General features: G+C 44.8%; 1 protein-coding gene across 2 annotated transcripts; it reads left to right on the top strand.

The window, feature by feature from the left end:
- Positions 1–841: 841 nt before the first annotated feature.
- arhgap1 (Rho GTPase activating protein 1) lies at positions 842–16,703 on the top strand. 2 transcript variants are annotated; one of them, XM_086282240.1, is made up of 13 exons: positions 842–982; positions 6,169–6,372; positions 6,554–6,652; positions 6,756–6,843; positions 7,726–7,857; positions 8,803–8,889; positions 10,631–10,729; positions 11,503–11,610; positions 11,719–11,795; positions 12,025–12,102; positions 12,349–12,477; positions 12,603–12,706; positions 12,791–16,703. In XM_086282240.1, the coding sequence occupies exons 2-13, from the start codon at positions 6,249–6,251 to the stop codon at positions 12,956–12,958; spliced, it is 1,293 nt and encodes a 430-aa protein (XP_086138366.1). In that variant the 5' UTR covers positions 842–982; positions 6,169–6,248; the 3' UTR covers positions 12,959–16,703. The 2 variants fall into 2 exon arrangements, with proteins under 2 accessions (XP_086138366.1, XP_086138368.1); XM_086282242.1 differs by having other exon boundaries at positions 6,560–6,652.
- The last annotated feature ends 1,297 nt before the right edge of the window (positions 16,704–18,000 follow it).

Raw genomic sequence — 18,000 nt, forward strand, 5'->3', positions numbered from 1 at the left:
AAAGAACTGTTGAATTAGTTGTCTTTAAATAAGTACTTAATTAAAACAGTAATATTTTTTAAATTAATTTAAAAAAAAATCATAAAAAGGTGTACTCTAACCCTCTTCTGTCTCCTCCCACAATTATGTTTTCTCACGCGCTCTGAACAAATGATTTAATTGGCTGAGCGGCATCGCAGGGATTAGTTACAGTTCACGCCATTGGTCGGTGTGGAAAATAGAATATCAGAATCAGAATCAGAATCAGAATACTTTATTGATCCCTGGGGGAAATTATTTTTTGTTACAGTGCTCCATTTTAAACCAACATTAAGACAAGACAGACAATACGCTAACTAAGAATAGTACAATATATACATATATATACATACATACATACATAAGTCACTTATAAATAAATATTTGGAAAAGAAACATGTGTAGCTGTAGCAGCAAACAGTGTGTTAAGTGGATGCGTTGTACAGGGAGATGGCCACAGGCAGGAATGATTTCCTGTGTCGTTCAGTGGTGCTTTTCGGTAATCTCAGTCTCTCACTGAACGAGCTCCTGTGACTGACCAACATGTCATGTCTCCTCCCACAATTATGTTTTCTCACGCGCTCTGAATAAATGATTTAATTGGCTGAGCGGCATCGCAGGGATTAGTTACAGTTCACGCCATTGGTCGGTGTGGAAAATAGAATATTATCATTAGAATAATAGATATAGATAGACACAATAGAATCAGCTTGTCATACTTTAGTAAAAGGCCTGAGTCCGCCTGTGGAGACTCAGGCCTTTTACTAAAACACCACGGGGACGCTTTCTTTTTTTAGCACTTTTATTTTGACAGGTATAGTAAACAAACACTGAATTGATAGCTTTATTTTGAAAACAACAAACCGGAAGAGGTGCTGACGCAGGGTTGTTGCTGACAACGGTCTACGTTGACTTCAGACGCCACAAAGTGAATCGGTTGTAAGAGAGCGGCTGGATTATTACGGTAAAACAAATTTCATGATGCCGTGTTTGGTAGAAACTGAACATGTTAGAAGCACGCGGGGCTCACGCGCTGTGATGCTCGTGCGTTGTTAGTCGGGTGTTGTGGGGCTAATTTGTTGTGATGAGGTCATTTGTTAACACTGCGGTGTTCTGGTTTAGCCCAGCTAAGCGTCGTTTCAGTTACTGAAGCCTCACAGCGTATGAAACGCCATAAAATGTGCATCCGTGTGCCGAATATGGTGAATGCAGCCGAGCCAGCTTGCTAGGCGGTTTGCTAATGCGTTTCGCTGTGTGATAATGACCAGCGAGTGTGGCTGCGTTAGCCTGTTCAGCTTTTCTGAATCCGCAGCTACTGACACTGAAATGTTTCTCCCGCTGAGCCGTTTGGTAAAAGTAAAAGAGGTCAGCTGCTCACTTGTTGCTTTTATCGCTGGACTGCCAGCAGTGAAGGTGTCTGCTCAGCCCGCCAAACTCCGTTCGGGTTTAATGCTCTTCTCTCCTTCCCCCAAAATCATTCGTAGCATTTCCCCAAAGATGACGTCTCACTTCAAAAATGTGCATATATCACACATTATCATGTTATGGTAGTGCATCAGTGTGTTCATAGCTTGCAGTGATGTCCCTTCCACTTACACACTACACTGTATTTTGTAGTTTATCGGTTATGTTTGGATTTTACTGGAAAACTTTACATTAGACATTGAAAAATGAGACAGCCTCTGGGTGTAGTTTCATACTGACGCAGAGGTTACAGAATCAGGCTGATGGTGTCTGTGAGCTACACCCTCTGCATAAACTGCCCTGGTGGCAGGCGGAGGTTCTGAATGGCAAACAAAATGCGAAACTATTCTGTTTAAAATAGAGGTGATCAAAAAATGACGCGTTCTGCTGTCTTGTGACAGGATAAGCCAACAGTCCTTTTATGGTTGTGCCTTTCTTTCCTCCGGTTGAGCTAATTATTAGGATTGGATCATCTCTGGGCTTTAGAAAGGATTTTAGAAATATTAAAAGTAACCTCAGTACAACCCGGGACACCAGTCACTGACTGCGTGCTTCATATCTGAAAAGCATCGAGGTGATTTTCCTTAAAACTCTGGAGTGCACTGCTCCTATGCTGGACCTGATCACACTGATTGGTCTGGTACTTGTGTGCAGTCACATTAACAGACAGACACATACAGTTTTACAACGTTCAGCCACCGAATGTTTTTAAGTATAGTTGTGGCCTCAGTTATGTTATTATTACTAGCTGCAAAGTTCAGCCTCCTGTGATATTTACCAAACCTGAATGTAAAAGTGACCCTTGCCTGAATTGCCCAGTGTCATCATTTTGACTTCAAGCAGCCAGCAGTGTTAGGTGATCATGCCTGAAAAGGCCTCTAGAGTATAAACATCTTAAAATACATTTTATAAATAAATGTAACCCACCAAGAAGACTGGGGCGAAAGCTGCGTTGACATGAAAGCTGTAGCAGTGATTTCAAACATCAGTGAGTTGCATGCAGGAGATGAAATGAGCTGTTCCTTACACATATGTCATGTCAGAAACAGTGGTTGCTTTTTTGTGGGATTTTTGGTTCCCATTGTTCAGGTTCTTCTTCTTTTTGTGGCGTCCCTCAGGTAAAAAAACGTAAAATGAACTTCCCCAGCTAGAGGTGATTGGAGTTTAAGCTCAGTGTCAGTCTCTGGTCGGCATTAGAAACTGTGGAGTGTGTTGTGGTGCAGAAATGTTACTGCAGGTGTGTGTGTGTGTGTGTGTGTGTGTGTGTGTGTGTGTGTGTGAGAGAGAGAGAAATGGAGAGAGGGAATGTTGCTGCTGCTTGCATGTACATGCCAGTATTGTCTTTTTTTTTCTTTTGCATATTTGATGGTGCATGCTGCTGTTAGGGATGAACCCTTTGGTAGTATTTAGACTACTGAAGCTGAAATGCCATAAAAGCATAAAATAAGTAGAGCAGTGTTTCACATGCAGAAATGCTCAGTAATAATACTGTGTCACTCCATGGCTTTTTTCTGCACTAGAGCTTTGCTAGGAATCATTTCCTGAGCCCCTGGAGCAGGCTTTGACTAAACTGCCCTCCTCAGCTGCTCTGCAGTGCTGAGAGAGAAGAGGAATAGAGGGGGCAGGGTGCTGTGCTCGCTGGATGCTTCTGTTAGATGCTCATATGTACACAAAGTGGCTTTTTCTGTGTGTGTGTATATATATGTGTGTGTGTGTGTGTGTGTGTGCGCGCATGCACACATGTGGGTAGTGCAGCACGATCCACAAACAATGCCTCATGCATACATGGTGTTGTGGCTGGATGCACTGCATGGGCAAAGATACACAAGATTCAGCATTGTCATCATTTGTAACATGTGTAACAGAGATCCAAGGTTACAGAGTCACCGTACGTTCTATAGCTAGTAGTTCTTGCTAATGACCTACTAATTCTTTCTCAGTTGTGGTGCAGCAGTGGCATATTAAAACGTTTCAGGGCACCAGCCCTCTAGGACTTGAGTTTGACACCCATGCCCTATCAGATCCAATCCTGAACTAACCTTGTCGACACTAAGGATGCAACTATCTGGTTAAAAAAACCAAGCAAACACAAAGAAAGCTACTTTAAACTGAGCAGAGAGGTGGAAATCAGCTTTCAAGGCTAACCCTTATACCCTGCTCACAAACCGTAGTCCTTGCAGTCCTCCCGGTTGTCTCCCAGTGAAACTCTGCATGCTTTGCGTTCTGGTTCCTCTTCTCCTGACCTCTGACTATTTACACTTGGGCGTCTCCTCCACCATCAGAGTGATGATCCTGAAACTTTAGCATTACATCTTTTCAGTGCTTCTCAGCTTAAAAAGCCAAATAGGCTCAATAAATTAGGCAAATAGCAACAGATCATCCAGTGCAGACAATAGGACTGAATGCCACGAAAGTAAACATTTTGAATCCAGAGCTGTCAGACCTGAAGTGCCTGGAGCGAGCTTACCTGTTTCAGTATGAATGTAACGTGTGAAACTTTGTCATAGAAATAAACTCACAGTCAGGTTTTGTGCCCCTGACCCACTGCTGTGACCTCCATTGGTCTGTTCAGTTTAGGAACTGAATGAAGAGAAAGGAAATGAGGAACCTGTTACTGTTCACATCATCATAAATGTTAACCAACATCCTCCCCGACAGCTGCATGGTTACTGACTGACATGCAGATAGTGTGCAAACAGTTGCTTTTCACTCAGTTTGTCTGTGTGTGTGTTTGGCTGCAGCAATTGGCCGACTGTGTCTGCTGGTTAGTAGTGATATTTATTTAAAGCTACATGCTGTCAGCTAGCATAACATCACAGCTGTGTGTGTACGTGTGTGGGCATGAGAGTAAGAGTGGAGTAAATAGGTGGGGGATGGTAGATAAAAAGGAAGCATGTAGAAAATATGGGCAGTTAATAAGAGAGGAGAGGAGTGATGCAGTCATTAAACTGAGGAAGTGGCTCATGCTGTGTTTGAACCTTATTGTTGGAGCTCCATTTGAAAGTCATCAGACTGATGAATCCTTTCTTCAGATATATCAGATATAAAGCTTTTTTTCTGTTTGCTGAAGCTAAAAAAACAAAAAGCAGGACCAAACTGTGGTGGCACTCTGAGACTAATCAGTCTCTCTGCTGCTGCACGTCTCAGGCCACTGTTCAGCGTTTCTGGTTTGTCACCAGTGAAACTGCCTGCTGGGTTAACCCTAGCCACACTAAGAAACTCTCTCAGAAGAGAATCTCAGCTTCTAGAGTTTTACTTCCTGGTGAAATGAAGGTTAGAAAAAGAAATCAAACAGATTTTTAAAAATCTCAAAAAATGTGTCCCTGATACTGTTCTTGTACACAGATCCATAGCTCCAGAAACAGAAAGCATGCAGGAACTGATGGTAAGTCACCACCTGGAGCATGGCCAAAGCTCCTGAGGGGGAAAAGGTGTCTTCATTTTTCTTGAACTAAAACTACTCAGAGTAACAAAAATCCACTGAGGGTTGGCACACCAGTGACAATAAAATCCCACAGGCTCTTTGTATCACGTACCTGTGGTGAGTGGTCTATTTTTCTCATTAACATCTCCTTCAGCTGTGGGAGCTGTCACTGGGAGAGGTTTGTGCATCAGTCAATATGCCAGCGGATGTTTTATTTATATGAATAAAACATCTGGAGCCCACCTCAGTTACCATGGCGAGAGAATCGGGGTACACCCTGGACAGCTCGCCAGCTAAACTCAGTGCACCTCCTGGAAGTAAAAAAGTACCAAAGCTTTACACAAAATGAAATCATATCAGCGCTGCTTTCGTCTTTACACTCTGCCACAGCTACCTGTAACTTCATCTTTGCAGACAAACAAGTTGTTTTTTCACCTTGTATTTATTTATCAAGATGCAAAATCTAAAGTACTTCATTCATTGGTTACGTGAGGTGAAACTCACATAGTTGTGAGATCTCCTGATATAATGCAGGTGTTGGTGAGTTTAGTGTCTTCCTGCACAGGATGCTGTACATTCTTGTCCATCGTCAGCTCAGACGAGTTGATCAAGTTGATGTTGGGCGATTCATGTCAGCACACATTATGTCGTTTTTCTTGTCTTTCATGCATTCGTCATGCTGCAGTTTGTGGTATGTTTCTATAGGGCTGAAGAAGTTAGTTGTTACTCTGCAGTGCAGATCTATAGTAGTCTTTGCTTGTGGTTTGTCCTTGGTTAACGTCACTTGGCTGAGGCAGATCTAATAAGCCAAAGGAAACTGTACGACCACCTCAGCATCGCTAAGATGTTCTGTGTAACTGTGTACACTCTTTATTTCTGGAGGTGTGATCGGAATAATTAGAGGCTGTGAGAAAGGGATCGTGCAGCATTAGCCTGAAGATTACTGCTGTTGTCTGATGTTATTTAGATGGTGCTGATGCAGCATGTCACCCACTGCAGCAGCATCAATCACTAATGGATTTCATTCTTTCATCTTTTAAACTCAGTCGAGTTGGGTAACAGTGAGTGTGATAAAGGGACAGCGTATTCTGTGGAAGTTCAAATGTCTCGTGTTTCTTAGAAACTTCACGGATGTGACTTCATGTTGCTTCAGTTGTGCAGAAATGTTTGATTTGATCTGGGTCTGATATAATGTCACAGCATCAGGTTCAAACACAGTTTGGCTGAGATGTGCTGACCTGAAGCGTTTTTGTCTCTTGCAGCTTGTGCGTGTATGTTTGAGTGAGCTGAAGAAAGACATCGCTGTGCCGTCTGTGTGTATGTGAGAGCGCACGTGTGTGCGATGTCTTCAGAACTGCTGGTAGATGTGGGCGACGACTCTGCAACGGCGCAGCTAGGACAGCTGAAGCTGACTACCATAGAGGACCAGCAGTGGCCCGCTGACGAGTCTTACCTCAGCAAGTCAGGTGAGAGGGATGTCTGTCCACACCTGCTGATGATGCCATGTTTCAAACGAAGGATTGTAAGAGCTCTGAGCGGCTGGGGTTAATCTTAAAATGTTACATACAAACACATTTACATATGAAGGACTTCATGGTGATGTAATGCTGTGATTGTTGTCTTGTATTAACTGTGTGTGTGTTTCAGAGACAGATGTTTCCCAGCAGTTTGACGCCAGCTCTCCACACCTGCCCTGGGACCACCCTTTCTATGACATTGCCAGACATCAGATCATCGAAGTGGCCGGTCGGTTCTTCAGTCACAGCTGACCTTTCAGTCTGGAAATATATGTTTTTGAAAAGTAAAATCTTGTAGTGGAAGTAACGCGAGTCCATGTCTGCGTCCGTAGGTGATGACAACTTTGGCAGGAAGGTGATTGTGTTTAATGCCTGCAGGATGCCGCCGCAGCACCAGCTGGACCATCATAAGCTGCTGATGTAAGTAGTGACCGCAAACCTTTAGGCTTTGCCAGCGTTTTTGTCATGTGACACGATGTAAGGAGAAGTGGTGGTCTTTGGTCATCACGCTGTGTCTAAAGACAGGAAGTGTAGCTGCCTCCACCTGTGTGTGAATGTGAGAGTGAATGAATAGTGGCATTGTACAGCGCTTTGAGGTTCTTGAAAAGCGCTGTATAAATGCGATCCACTAATGTTAAGAGCAAGAACAAGATTTGCATCAGTGACACTGAGAGAAGATTAGTCCCAAAGACCGACAGCTGCTGCTGAAGGATCCGCAGAGCAAGCATTCGAGCCGTGGCTGAGCAGTCAGGTGTCAGTGGTGCTGGAAGTGTTGGTCGGTGGTCACCATTGTTCTACCTGTAGCTTCCACTGTGGGGCCTCTGAGGTGTACGAGTGTCTGACCTGGTCTGCCCCGCCCACTCTCGCCTTCCTGCTGACAGACTGGTTGCTTTTACAAAGAGCAGACTGTGATGGAGGTGATTGTGGTCTTGAAAAAATACGTTTTAAAGGTTATTTTAAAGACTGCCTGATGTTTCCACAGTCGGGGAGTAATCATGTTATGAAATGGTGTATTCACCACTGCCCCAGATAATCATGATTGGAATGAATGGAGAAGGCATGGCTGTGTCTATCTTTGCTGTGTTTGGGTGTAACGAGTGATGCGGTGAACGTAAGGCTGCAGTTTTTAGAAAATGTTCTGAAGGCTCCTTCCTGTAGGGACAGCGTGAAGAGATTCACTCTTTCATCTGGTATGGAAATAGTTGATGCGAAGCCCTCAGGTGCAGTAGTTACTAACCAACAAAGTTATTTGAGCAGGTAAAGATATTTCTGCGTTTACAAAGACTTGCTCATGTTTTTCAGGTATCTCAAAGGAACCCTGGATCAGTATGTGGAGAGTGACTACACTCTGATCTACTTTCACCACGGGCTGACCAGTGAAAACAAACCTTCCCTCAGCTGGGTGCGGGATGCATACAGGGAGTTTGACAGAAAGTAATCTCCAACACATCACTGCACATCTCACTTATCATATTATACCTGTTTACAGCTGGTCCTACTGCTGCTCTTTGCATTTATTAACCGGATCAATGGCTTCTGCAGACTAACCTCTGCCTGTACCGGATGCATCAAAATTCCACACCAGGGTAAACGTATCCCAAAGCCTTCAGGCTGGCACCGTCCACTTCCAACACTGGATGTTTTAAACATCATGACTTTGCATAAAAACCTTTATTTTCTTTTTAAATGTTACTAAGGTTAGACTTGTGCCAGCGTTCTCCTCTTTGAACAGAACAAATGAAGAAAAACAGGGAGTCATTTTTTGTAAGAAAGTAATTTCTCTGTACTTCCTGTGAGCACCATAGTCCACAGAGGAAGTACAGACAGGACGAGTCGAGGAGAAAGGAGCCGTGCTGCACACGTGAGAAGCTCTGACTGTTTGTTTTCCCCTCACTTCTGTATTTAAGCAGAGGTGCACAGTGTGCATCCACTGATATGGTACTGGTTTTTCTCTTGAATGCAGTGGAAACAAATACTGTGTGCAGTGTTTCATAAACTGCACAGTTACAGTAACATGTGCGGATGGCTTCAGCCATGTTCCCACTATTCAAAATGGCGAAGGAGCTGAGCCCTGCTTTTGTCTTTAATCACTTTCACCCAGTTAATTTGCACTTTGCACAGCAGCGGGCGAGCACACCCACACAGCCATTCAGTTTGGCTGATAAAGATAAAAGCAGGTCTCCAGTTACATGTCCTTGCATTATTTTCACCAGCTCATCGCTGACAGCACAGGATTCAGCCCCTCAGCAGTGCTGGTTGCCTGTGTAACCTGTGGACAGCAGATTCCACAGATGCTGTCACGTTTCTGTGTATGCTCTTGTAATCGTTGTATCAAACGTGTGTTAGCACACCTTGTGAGAACATGTGATGTGTTTGCAGGTACAAGAAGAACATCAAGGCCCTGTACATCGTCCATCCCACCATGTTCATCAAGACTCTGCTGATCCTCTTCAAACCAATTATAAGGTTAGTTTCTGGTTTCAGGGATTTTTAAAGGACCATTATGCGCAGCCCCCGTGCACATACACACAGTTTTGTGCTGATTTTGTTACAAAGCGAGGCGACTGTTGGGATTTGGTGCTGTATAAATAAAACTGAATAAGGGGGTGGGTGGGGCCTGCATCACTCTGTGATCCACTTCCTGTTGATATAGGGAGAAATCTGACGACTGATCGTTGCAGCTGTGGCGTCCTGTTACAGTACGGCCCACTCTTTGACGGATGCACGGTTATAACACGTGGTTACGGCTCGATTTTATGCAAAGGTTCAGAGAGGGTGACCCAGTACTTGAACTTATTATCCTTGCTATGATGGAAAAGCCGTCTGTACTTGGAGCAACCAGTTTTAAAGTGCAACTTGATGTCAGTCAGATTTTTAATCCCTCATTGATTTTATGACATTTTCTAGGATTTTTTTATATGCTTGATGTCGGGTCAGGTGCTGCTAATATAATCTGCCTAACGGGCAGCCATGGGTACCACACGGCATTATGTACTCCAGCATTACTCCTGTGGATTGTGGGTAAACACAGACTCCACTAATGCTAAATGCTGATGAGCATGTTCCCTCAGTAAGTACAGTACAGTACAGTACAGTAGTGTCACATCAGTGTGCTTACGTGAGCTGATATCATTACACGAGTCCTTCCTGCGGTTTTCAAGAGACGTGTTCATTTAAAAAGGAAGCACATGATTAATGAATGTGAATTTTGCGCCATTGTAACTAACATTGACAGAGCTTGAGCAGCATCTAGTGGCAGCAGTAGAAAACTGCAGCCATAAATGTGTCTGAAGTTCCTGCTTCAGGTTTGGTTCTTACTGGATACCAGTTTTATTTAAATGGCAACAAATCCCAACAACAGTCGAGGTGCTTTATACTGTACACATCATCTTGTAGCTATGCCAACAGAGAGTGTCACAGTGCTGCAGCTGGAAGCAAGAACCACTCGCTTAACTTTGTAAGCTTTGTTCTCTCCATCCAACAGGAACATTTTTATGTAAGTCGCTGATGAAACAGTGTGACACTGAGCCTACCGCTAACCTTTAGACCGCCTCTGTTCAAGAAACAGAAAAAATAGCCGGTCATTTTGGGGGAATTATGATTACATAATTCCCCGTAGACGGACTCGTCGGTGAGTCGCTTGTTGCTGTTTTCCTTGGCGTATGAAGCGTTCCAGGAAGTGCACAAACGTCTTTAAATACTCTGACCAAACCAGAGGTTTTCTGTTAATCACATATTTAATCATTTCACATTAGTAATAGTAATGTCACTGTCTCACTGCATGTTCACTGCAGAGTATGCTCTACACACACAGTGAGGCCATTGTAACGGGAGACGCTAAGCAGATAGTGGGACTCCTTCCCCTTATCAGGGATGTAAATATTCAGGTGACGGGAGGAGCCCCTGTGAGAGGGGCCAGCATGTGAGAGTTGTGGCTTGTTCTTTGTTTGTATAAGAGTTCAGGGAGGTGTCCGTCCTCAGAACACTGTTGTTTGATCTGAACGTTTTCTCCACATTGCAACGTGTTAACTAAACCACTTCAAAACGAGCTCGCTGGGTTGTTGTTAAAATGTCCATAACAAGGTGCGCACATCATGTGCTACTTGCTACTTTCACTTTGTTACATTTCTGTTTTCATGGTTATAAAAAGTCTGAACCATCATCATTGCTGCTCACAGATCAACCACTCGAGTTTTCTCTCTCTCAGCTTTAAGTTTGGCAGGAAGATCAACTATGTGAGCTATCTGAGTGAGCTGGAGGATGTGGTCAAGTGTGATCAGCTGGTCATTCCTTCCCGCGTCAGAGAGTAAGTGTTCCTGCCAAACTTCAGATGTGTGCCTTTCATTCAGTCTTCTCATTGCGTGATGCCAGCAGCACGTTTCACTGAGGGTTAAATGCCGCCTCCGTCTTATTATCCGTGTGCATGAGAAGTGAGTGTTGAAAGTGTTTGACCTCCTTGAGAGTGGCGTGTTGGAGCAAACACAGGAAGTGGGATGGTATTATCTTACTGAAAGTGGCTTCATCACAATCCAAATAACCGTGCAGTGCACCCTGATGTAGCCACACTGGCACAGCTGCTGGTTTCCCAGCTGTGTGCCGACTCCTTGTGCTCCACGCTAAACGAGCTGGAGGTGAGAGAGTGCAATTTGTGAGTCGTGTGCTGGTTTACAGCCCGCTCTCTTGGGTTTTTCTTACCAGCAGAGTTTTTACATTCAAACATTTTCCCTCTCTATCTTGGCTTTCTGAATCTAAAGTCAGCATGCATTTGTTTTTTTTCAGGAAACAATGACAAATCTCAGTTTCCACATATTATTGTCACTTTAAGCATCATCATTGCATCCTGTTCCATGTGCGTCTTCTTTGGAAATGCCCTCTGCACTGAGTACTGTCAATCTTTTCATTTGATCTGGGAATGCTTCCTGTGGTTGTTCTGCTCATGCACAATGCATCTTAAAAGGTGCCACTGATGGAGTTTATTCACTGCTGTGCTGCTTCCATTCTGTGGTTTAGGCAAACATTCAGGCACAAATAGTGAAGCCCTGTGTTACTTTTTAAAATCTCCCGTTGTCTCTGTGCCAGGTATGACAACAAATTAAGAGCATCTCTGAAACCCACCACACAGCCCCCCATGTCTCCTCCTCACAGCCCTCCTCTCCCGAGCCAGGTGTTTGGTGTGCCACTAACGCTGTAAGTGCTGATTCTGTAGTTGGAGAGAGACACGGCCCTGTGAGAGAAGCTTCCAGATAAAGGAAAAAACCTTTGAATCTGCTTGTTGTTTTAATGTGTGCGTGTCAGGCTCAGACAGAGGGATCCAGATGGCGATCCAGTTCCTGTGGTGATGAGAGACACCGTTGGCTTCCTGTCAGAGCAAGGTAACAAACAGAACACCTGAGCGAACTCCTCCCTGAGCTGTGCCTGCATGGAGCACACACGGCTGCCTCACCTGTGCTTTTACTGGCTCACATCACTGTAATTAAAGCCTGCTGCACACACACAGGTGACTTTATACCTGTGCTGTGCTCTGATGCAGACTCAGGCTGTGCCTCGTTATGTCTGAAAGAAACACTTTTCTTTCTTTTTCACTGTGTGTGTGTGCGTCAGGCTTGGAGATTGAGGGCATCTTCAGACGATCTGCCAACGTGACTCTGGTGAAGGAGGTCCAGCTCAGGTACAACTCAGGTATGAGCTCTGACCGCCCTGTGATGCTGAAATTCCCTGCTGTAGACTCATGATGGAGGAGTCCCCTCCACCTGCTGTGTGACGTCAGTTATGATCCTCTGTGTTATGGATGGTTCTGTAAACACCAGTTAGGCTGCAGGTGTTTATGTGCAGAGGGCCTGGTTTCTTCCACGTTAGAGCAGGGTTGGGACGCTCGTCTCTTCTCTCGGGTTTTCTTCTGTTCTCATTGAACTCGTGTGTTTGCAGGTGCGACAGTGAACCTCAGAGAGATGGAAGATGTGCACCTGGCTGCTGTCATCCTGAAAACATTCCTGAGGGAACTCCCCGAGCCTCTGCTCACCTATCAGCTCTACAATGACATTGTCAACTTTGCCTGTAAGTACGGTTAGAGGAGTCTCAGCTTGTACCTGTGTGACTGTGTGAAGCCCACACCCCCACCTGCCCTACACCAGATGAACAGTCTGCCTCAGCAGTTCACCTGATGACTGTGTTTGTTCCAGCTGTGTCCAGTGAGAGTCAGGTGACAGTAATGAAGACGCTGGTAGAGTCACTGCCGGAGGAAAACTACGCATCGCTGCGATACCTCATCACATTTCTGGCACAGGTACAGCTGATGGTCTGCACATCCCGCTGATCACAAAATATCATCTCTGTCTGTTACAACAGCATCCTGTGTGTGTGTGTTTAGGTATCGGCCAACAGTGAGGTGAATAAGATGACCAACAGTAACCTGGCTGTGGTCTTTGGTCCCAATCTGCTCTGGGGGCGGGACAACGCCATGTCGCTCAGCGCCATTGGACCAATCAATAACTTCACGAGAACCCTGCTGGACCAGCAGCATCTGGTGTTTGCCTAATGTCCAGCCCTCTGCTCTGAGCTCTTTCTGCCAATGTGAAACGCCGCCGAGACCCTCCTTCCCTGCAGCATTTAGCCTTTAGCTTACCTTAGGAGCATCATCAAAGTACTCAGACAGGCCTGACTGTCTCTTACATGCCGCGCACATTTAAAAAGATTCAGTGGACCAAGTTATTTGTGTGTCTCCGGTCGTTCTGAGCGTCCTGTTATTATGTCTGGCAACTTCTGGCATTTCTATTTGACTCCAAGCATGAAAACAAGTGGAAACAGCACACGTGTTAGAGCTCAGGCAAATAAAAATAATGTGAGCAAAAAATAACAGAAAACACTACAAAATGCAACCGATGGTAAACAAGAAAGATCCAGATCCCCAGTTTTGTTACAGCGTTAAATTAGAGGCTGTTCACGTATCACAGCATGAAACGCTGCGGCCCTGATACCACCTGCGTGAGTGGTGCTCCACTGTGAGCCGTGATAACTCTCGACATCACTTTGCATCATGAAATCCCACAAACACGTCACGAGTACAGATACAGACGTGCACGTTTCCCTTCCTTTAAGTCAGTGTAGTGCTTCCAGCAGTCTCCACGAGCACAACAAGAATCTGAACGATGACGTGAAGTCGTTTCATGCGGGTCTCAGGCCGGCACACTATAAAGAGCTGCAACACTGGGGGAGGGGGACATAAAAGCTCTCATAAATCTGAAATCACTACATGTGTGTGAATGCAGGGCTAGTCATTTGCTGCCATGTGCTTCTCTACCACCCCGAACTGCTCCGTCCATGCCTCCGTCACTCCTACCTGCACGTGTTCATATCTATATTCAGCCCTGTATCGCTGCCCTGCTTCAACAGCGGCTGGTTTGCATCTTTTATCTCTGTCAGTAGCAGCTGGTCGTGTTGTTTTCTATGTAGTGCCAAAAAGGCGTTTCACCTGTGTTACCAAATGTTCTTTAGATTCTGATTCTGCGCTAAAGAGAGGGCTGATGAGGAGAGTGGAGGCGTGACTCGGGTTTACGTCAGAATGGTGAACTCGGTACCGAACTTTGTGGACAATCTATGAAATGCTGTACTTGGAGTGGCAGAAACCAGCCACAGCTGTGCACGTGGAGTCTTTCTCTTCCTTTATATGAATTTTACTAATAGCAGTGTCATTTGGACCTGTAGCTGGTGTCCCGGGTAAACGGCACACTACAAAAGTGTGCTGAGTGACGGCTTCACACTCGGCACTCTGCGGGTTTGGTGACAAAGTGTAGATGTGACTGCGCTCCCTGGAGTGACGCCGTTGTTGTTTAAATTACAGGGAGACGGTCGGTACGTCGGGCATGTGGTGGACTCCCACGGGCCAGCGTCTCTGCTGCCCTCTGTGTGACTGATTGTGCGAGCAGACGTGATGTGTGCTCATACAATCAGTAATAATATAAGTTGTAATGGATTCATGTTTTCATTTGTAGCAGCATCACTTCAGTGTACATAATGAATGATTTTGGGTGTCTGATTTCCTGTGATTGTCCCAAATTTAATTAAGTAGAAGTACCTGATACTGAGTCTTACTCTGTGTACCGTTTCAGGCTTTGAACTACAGGAGTCTGTCCAAGTTATGTGCTGGTTTTTGGCTCGGTGTTTGTGGCGCAGTGCCGTGGTGTGCTGCACATAATCCACACTGAGCAGTGCAGTTAACAGACCCCACACGCCTCAGAGGGCACCGGGGCTCCAGGCCAGCTGTTCGTCCATTTGTTTGTTGAGTATTAATGTAGGATATAGACGCATTAGATCAGAGCTGTCACCCTTTGGCCAATCACAAGCCAGTATTCCTTTTAGCTCTTGTGTTTTCTTTTAGTCACCACAGGTCTTTAGGAGCAGGCGTATGAGGAGCATGCAGCAGGAGTGTAACCCGTCAGAATCGGCTTGTACTCTCTCCTCTGTAGTGAGAGAGGAAAGTGTGAACCCTTTGAAATGATTTAGTTCTTCCTAAACCCAAAGATGAATCAGTCCCTTATAGAGTGCAGCCAACACGAGCGGTGGTTGCTCGGTGTGATTGTTTGAGCAGCTCACAGCCTCCTGTTAGGTGAGCAGCAGCCCCCGTCCTCGGCTTTTTGAGCGCAGGCACTGGATGCACACAGGTGACTGTGGGCTCTCGCAGAGGTTCCCGGGTGCAACTGTATGGCCTCCCAAAAGCTGCATTGTGTTCTCATTTATCTCACGGTTCAGCAGTGATGCACAGACGCTGTGGGGAGTTGGTTGGGATGTCTTTGCTGTTGAGGGTTTCACTGTTATCGCTGCTTTCACAGCCTCCAGCACAGCTACAACTTTCCTTAATGAGGGTTTTAATTTCTGTGGCTAAATGAGAACTGTGTGGCCGTAACCGAGGCCTTAAGCTTCCTGCTGCATTTATCATTGCTCATGTTCTTTCCTGTAATAATCACCTGTGATTCCTGAGAAGAACATTATTTCTGCAAGTCTCAGTTTCTGTCCTCAGTCTGTTTCCAGAGTCTTCGTGTAAAGGACAGCCTCACAGTGATTACAGCAGTCAGCACCTGCAGTAGTTACCTTTGACACGTTGTCTCTTTCCTTTAGTCAGCCAGTTTCTAAAGACTCAAAACAAGCTGTTCAACTAGATGTCTTTCATTGCAACAAACTATCAGTGGGTAAATATTGGTGTTGTGGTGTTCCTGTAACGATGTGACTGAAAAGCACCAAAACAGTCAGAATTTCACTTTGACTGAAGCTGAGAGCAAAAACGACAACAAAAAGTGTTTACCTGTTTTAATGCCACAGTGACGTGGGTGTGTGTTTGTGTGTACCAGTGCAGATGGGTTTCACTGCAGACGAGGGCTGCGTGCGTGAATGTTGTCAGGCGGTGGCATCTCCGTTTTTTAATGGTGTGACGTAGTGAGACAGACCTTCCTGTTTGATTGTGAGTCATCTTTGATCTGTTCAAAATATCTGTGAAACACAAAAAGAGCGAGCCAAGCAGTTTCTCTGAATCACAAAAGCTAGTGGAGATGCACTTTTTAAATAGTCTGTGTGTGTTTGTGCGTGCTCGTGCCTTATTTGTTTCCCCCGCGTGGTCATGTGATTAGCCATCTAAGTGCCAGTGTGATCATTCTGCCATAGATTAAATAAGACGGGGTGCGTTCAACAAAGCTCTGGTGTTTGCTGGTGTTCAGAGCAGCCTGTGACGCGTGCGGCGTGGCCCCCACCCAAACGCTGACTTTGTTGAGAGCAGCTCAGCTGTAATGGGCGACGGCAGACTTGAGGATTTGTCTTCGTTACAAAATCGAGCTCGAGTCTGAGCTTCGAGTGTAAACCCACTCGTCTGATCTTCTTCTCACAAAACTCGGTTTAGTTTCGTTTTCAGGTTTTAAGACGGCGTAGCTGAAAGTCACCAGGTGAGCGAGACGGGTAAAAACGCTTCCTTTTCTAACCCCACTGTAAAGCTGTCAGCTGTGTCCCGTGTTCCTTTCCCGAAACGCTGATTCTTCTCAACTCTGCTGATCCGTTACAGCCTCTCTAATCTATGGGTCTTTGTACTGTAACTGTTGTCATGGTGACAGTGAACTTCTCTAAGGGAGAAATTCATTGGTTCCCAGGCTGATTTATTTTTACTTAGTGACCTTATTTTCTTAACTCCTTTTTTTCATCCTCTTTTGATATGTTGTGGATCTGTCTTATACATGTGTGATATAAATGGTGATATCCTGTAATGTTAATGTGTGCAAACAATAAAGAAATGATGAATGAAAGCTGGGGCTCTGCTCTTTGATCATTTTCATACTCAGCCAAGCTCAGTATAATACCCGAACTACAGTCTGCATTAGTATTTATTCATACAGATGATACATATTAATGTATCATAAATGCATTAATGAGACTGCCTGTTTGAGGCAGCGCTCCATATCGATGTGCCTTCAACTGTAAGCGGCAGGTTTCCCCAGTCTTATAAACTGCACATTTGCATAAGGCTGGAAACCTGCAGTCAGCTGAGACTGAGGACGTCACCTGGATGAGTGACGATATGAACAGAATCAACCTCTGCAGATTTACTATAAATGCACATTTAGACACATTTAGAACATAGAAGACATTTACACTTGGACCAACACAAGAAAGAAAACCTGCTCGGCCTCTGTGCTGTCAGACTGATCGGGTTAAAGCTGTTGATATTATTATAACTACATGCAACATTAATATTAATGTCATTGCAACAGTCAGGTCATCAGAGCTCAAATACAGGCATGCAGCCTGGTGCCAGATGTTTTTTACAGACGTCATTTAGTGTACGGATTTAGATTTTGGTACATGGTCATTTGGAGCTTTTTACGTCCAATCAGATGTCCCCATCTGATGATTTGAGCTCTCTGCTGAAGACTGAATTTAAAGACACTTCTGACTCACTAAAGCCAACCAGTCCATGTGTCACGGACACGCAGGACACTCCCACAGAAACTGTGAGCGTTCCTCAGCAGAGTTCCTGACCTGCTGCCCCCTGCTGTGACCCTGTGAGTCATGCTTGGTTTATTCCAGCGGCTTTACTCACTAACATGACTCGTTTACTGGATTTCTCAATGGCACCACACTCAAACTGTTTCTGTTTTAATAGCAAATTTTAAAGATGATTTCATGCCACTGATTATACTTTTCAACATTTTGGGTAATGTGGGACAATTATGAACAAATTATAAATTACATACATATACAGATGTACACATACGAGTCCTGCTAACAGATGCTGGAGCGTCTGAAGCTGGGAATCACTCAGGGTGTGAAGATCGATACTTCACCTGACAAGACGATTTGTGGAAACCATCTTTGTTTGGCTGTATTTTCCTAACTATACTCAAATAAAACTCAGAGTACCAGTAACCAGTGATGGTGTAAGAGGGACTGGTGTGTCTGATTTACTGTGTTGCATGTTAGATAAATAAGGACATTGTGTCCTACGCAGCTGTGTTATTTCTGCTGCTGAACAGCTTCAGTAATGGACACAACAGTGGATGTTCATGTGCAAACACCAGACAATTAAATGTAAGTGTAGAAGGC

The sequence above is a fragment of the Aulonocara sp. 'chitande type north' Nkhata Bay genome, linkage group LG23, assembly GCF_057382095.1.
Source record: "Aulonocara sp. 'chitande type north' Nkhata Bay isolate Kocher_YH1m ecotype deep benthic linkage group LG23, A_spYH_male_GT1.1, whole genome shotgun sequence".
In the NCBI taxonomy this organism is placed as follows: Eukaryota; Metazoa; Chordata; class Actinopteri; order Cichliformes; family Cichlidae; genus Aulonocara; species Aulonocara sp. 'chitande type north' Nkhata Bay.

Coding starts and splice junctions, on each gene's coding strand:
- arhgap1 (XM_086282240.1), top strand. CDS start 6,249: ATGTCTTCAGAACTGCTGGTAGATGTGGGCGACGACTCTGCAACGGCG. Junction 6,844..7,725: donor GACCATCATAAGCTGCTGAT/GTAAGTAGTGAC, acceptor CATGTTTTTCAG/GTATCTCAAAGGAACCCTGG. Junction 7,858..8,802: donor TACAGGGAGTTTGACAGAAA/GTAATCTCCAAC, acceptor ATGTGTTTGCAG/GTACAAGAAGAACATCAAGG.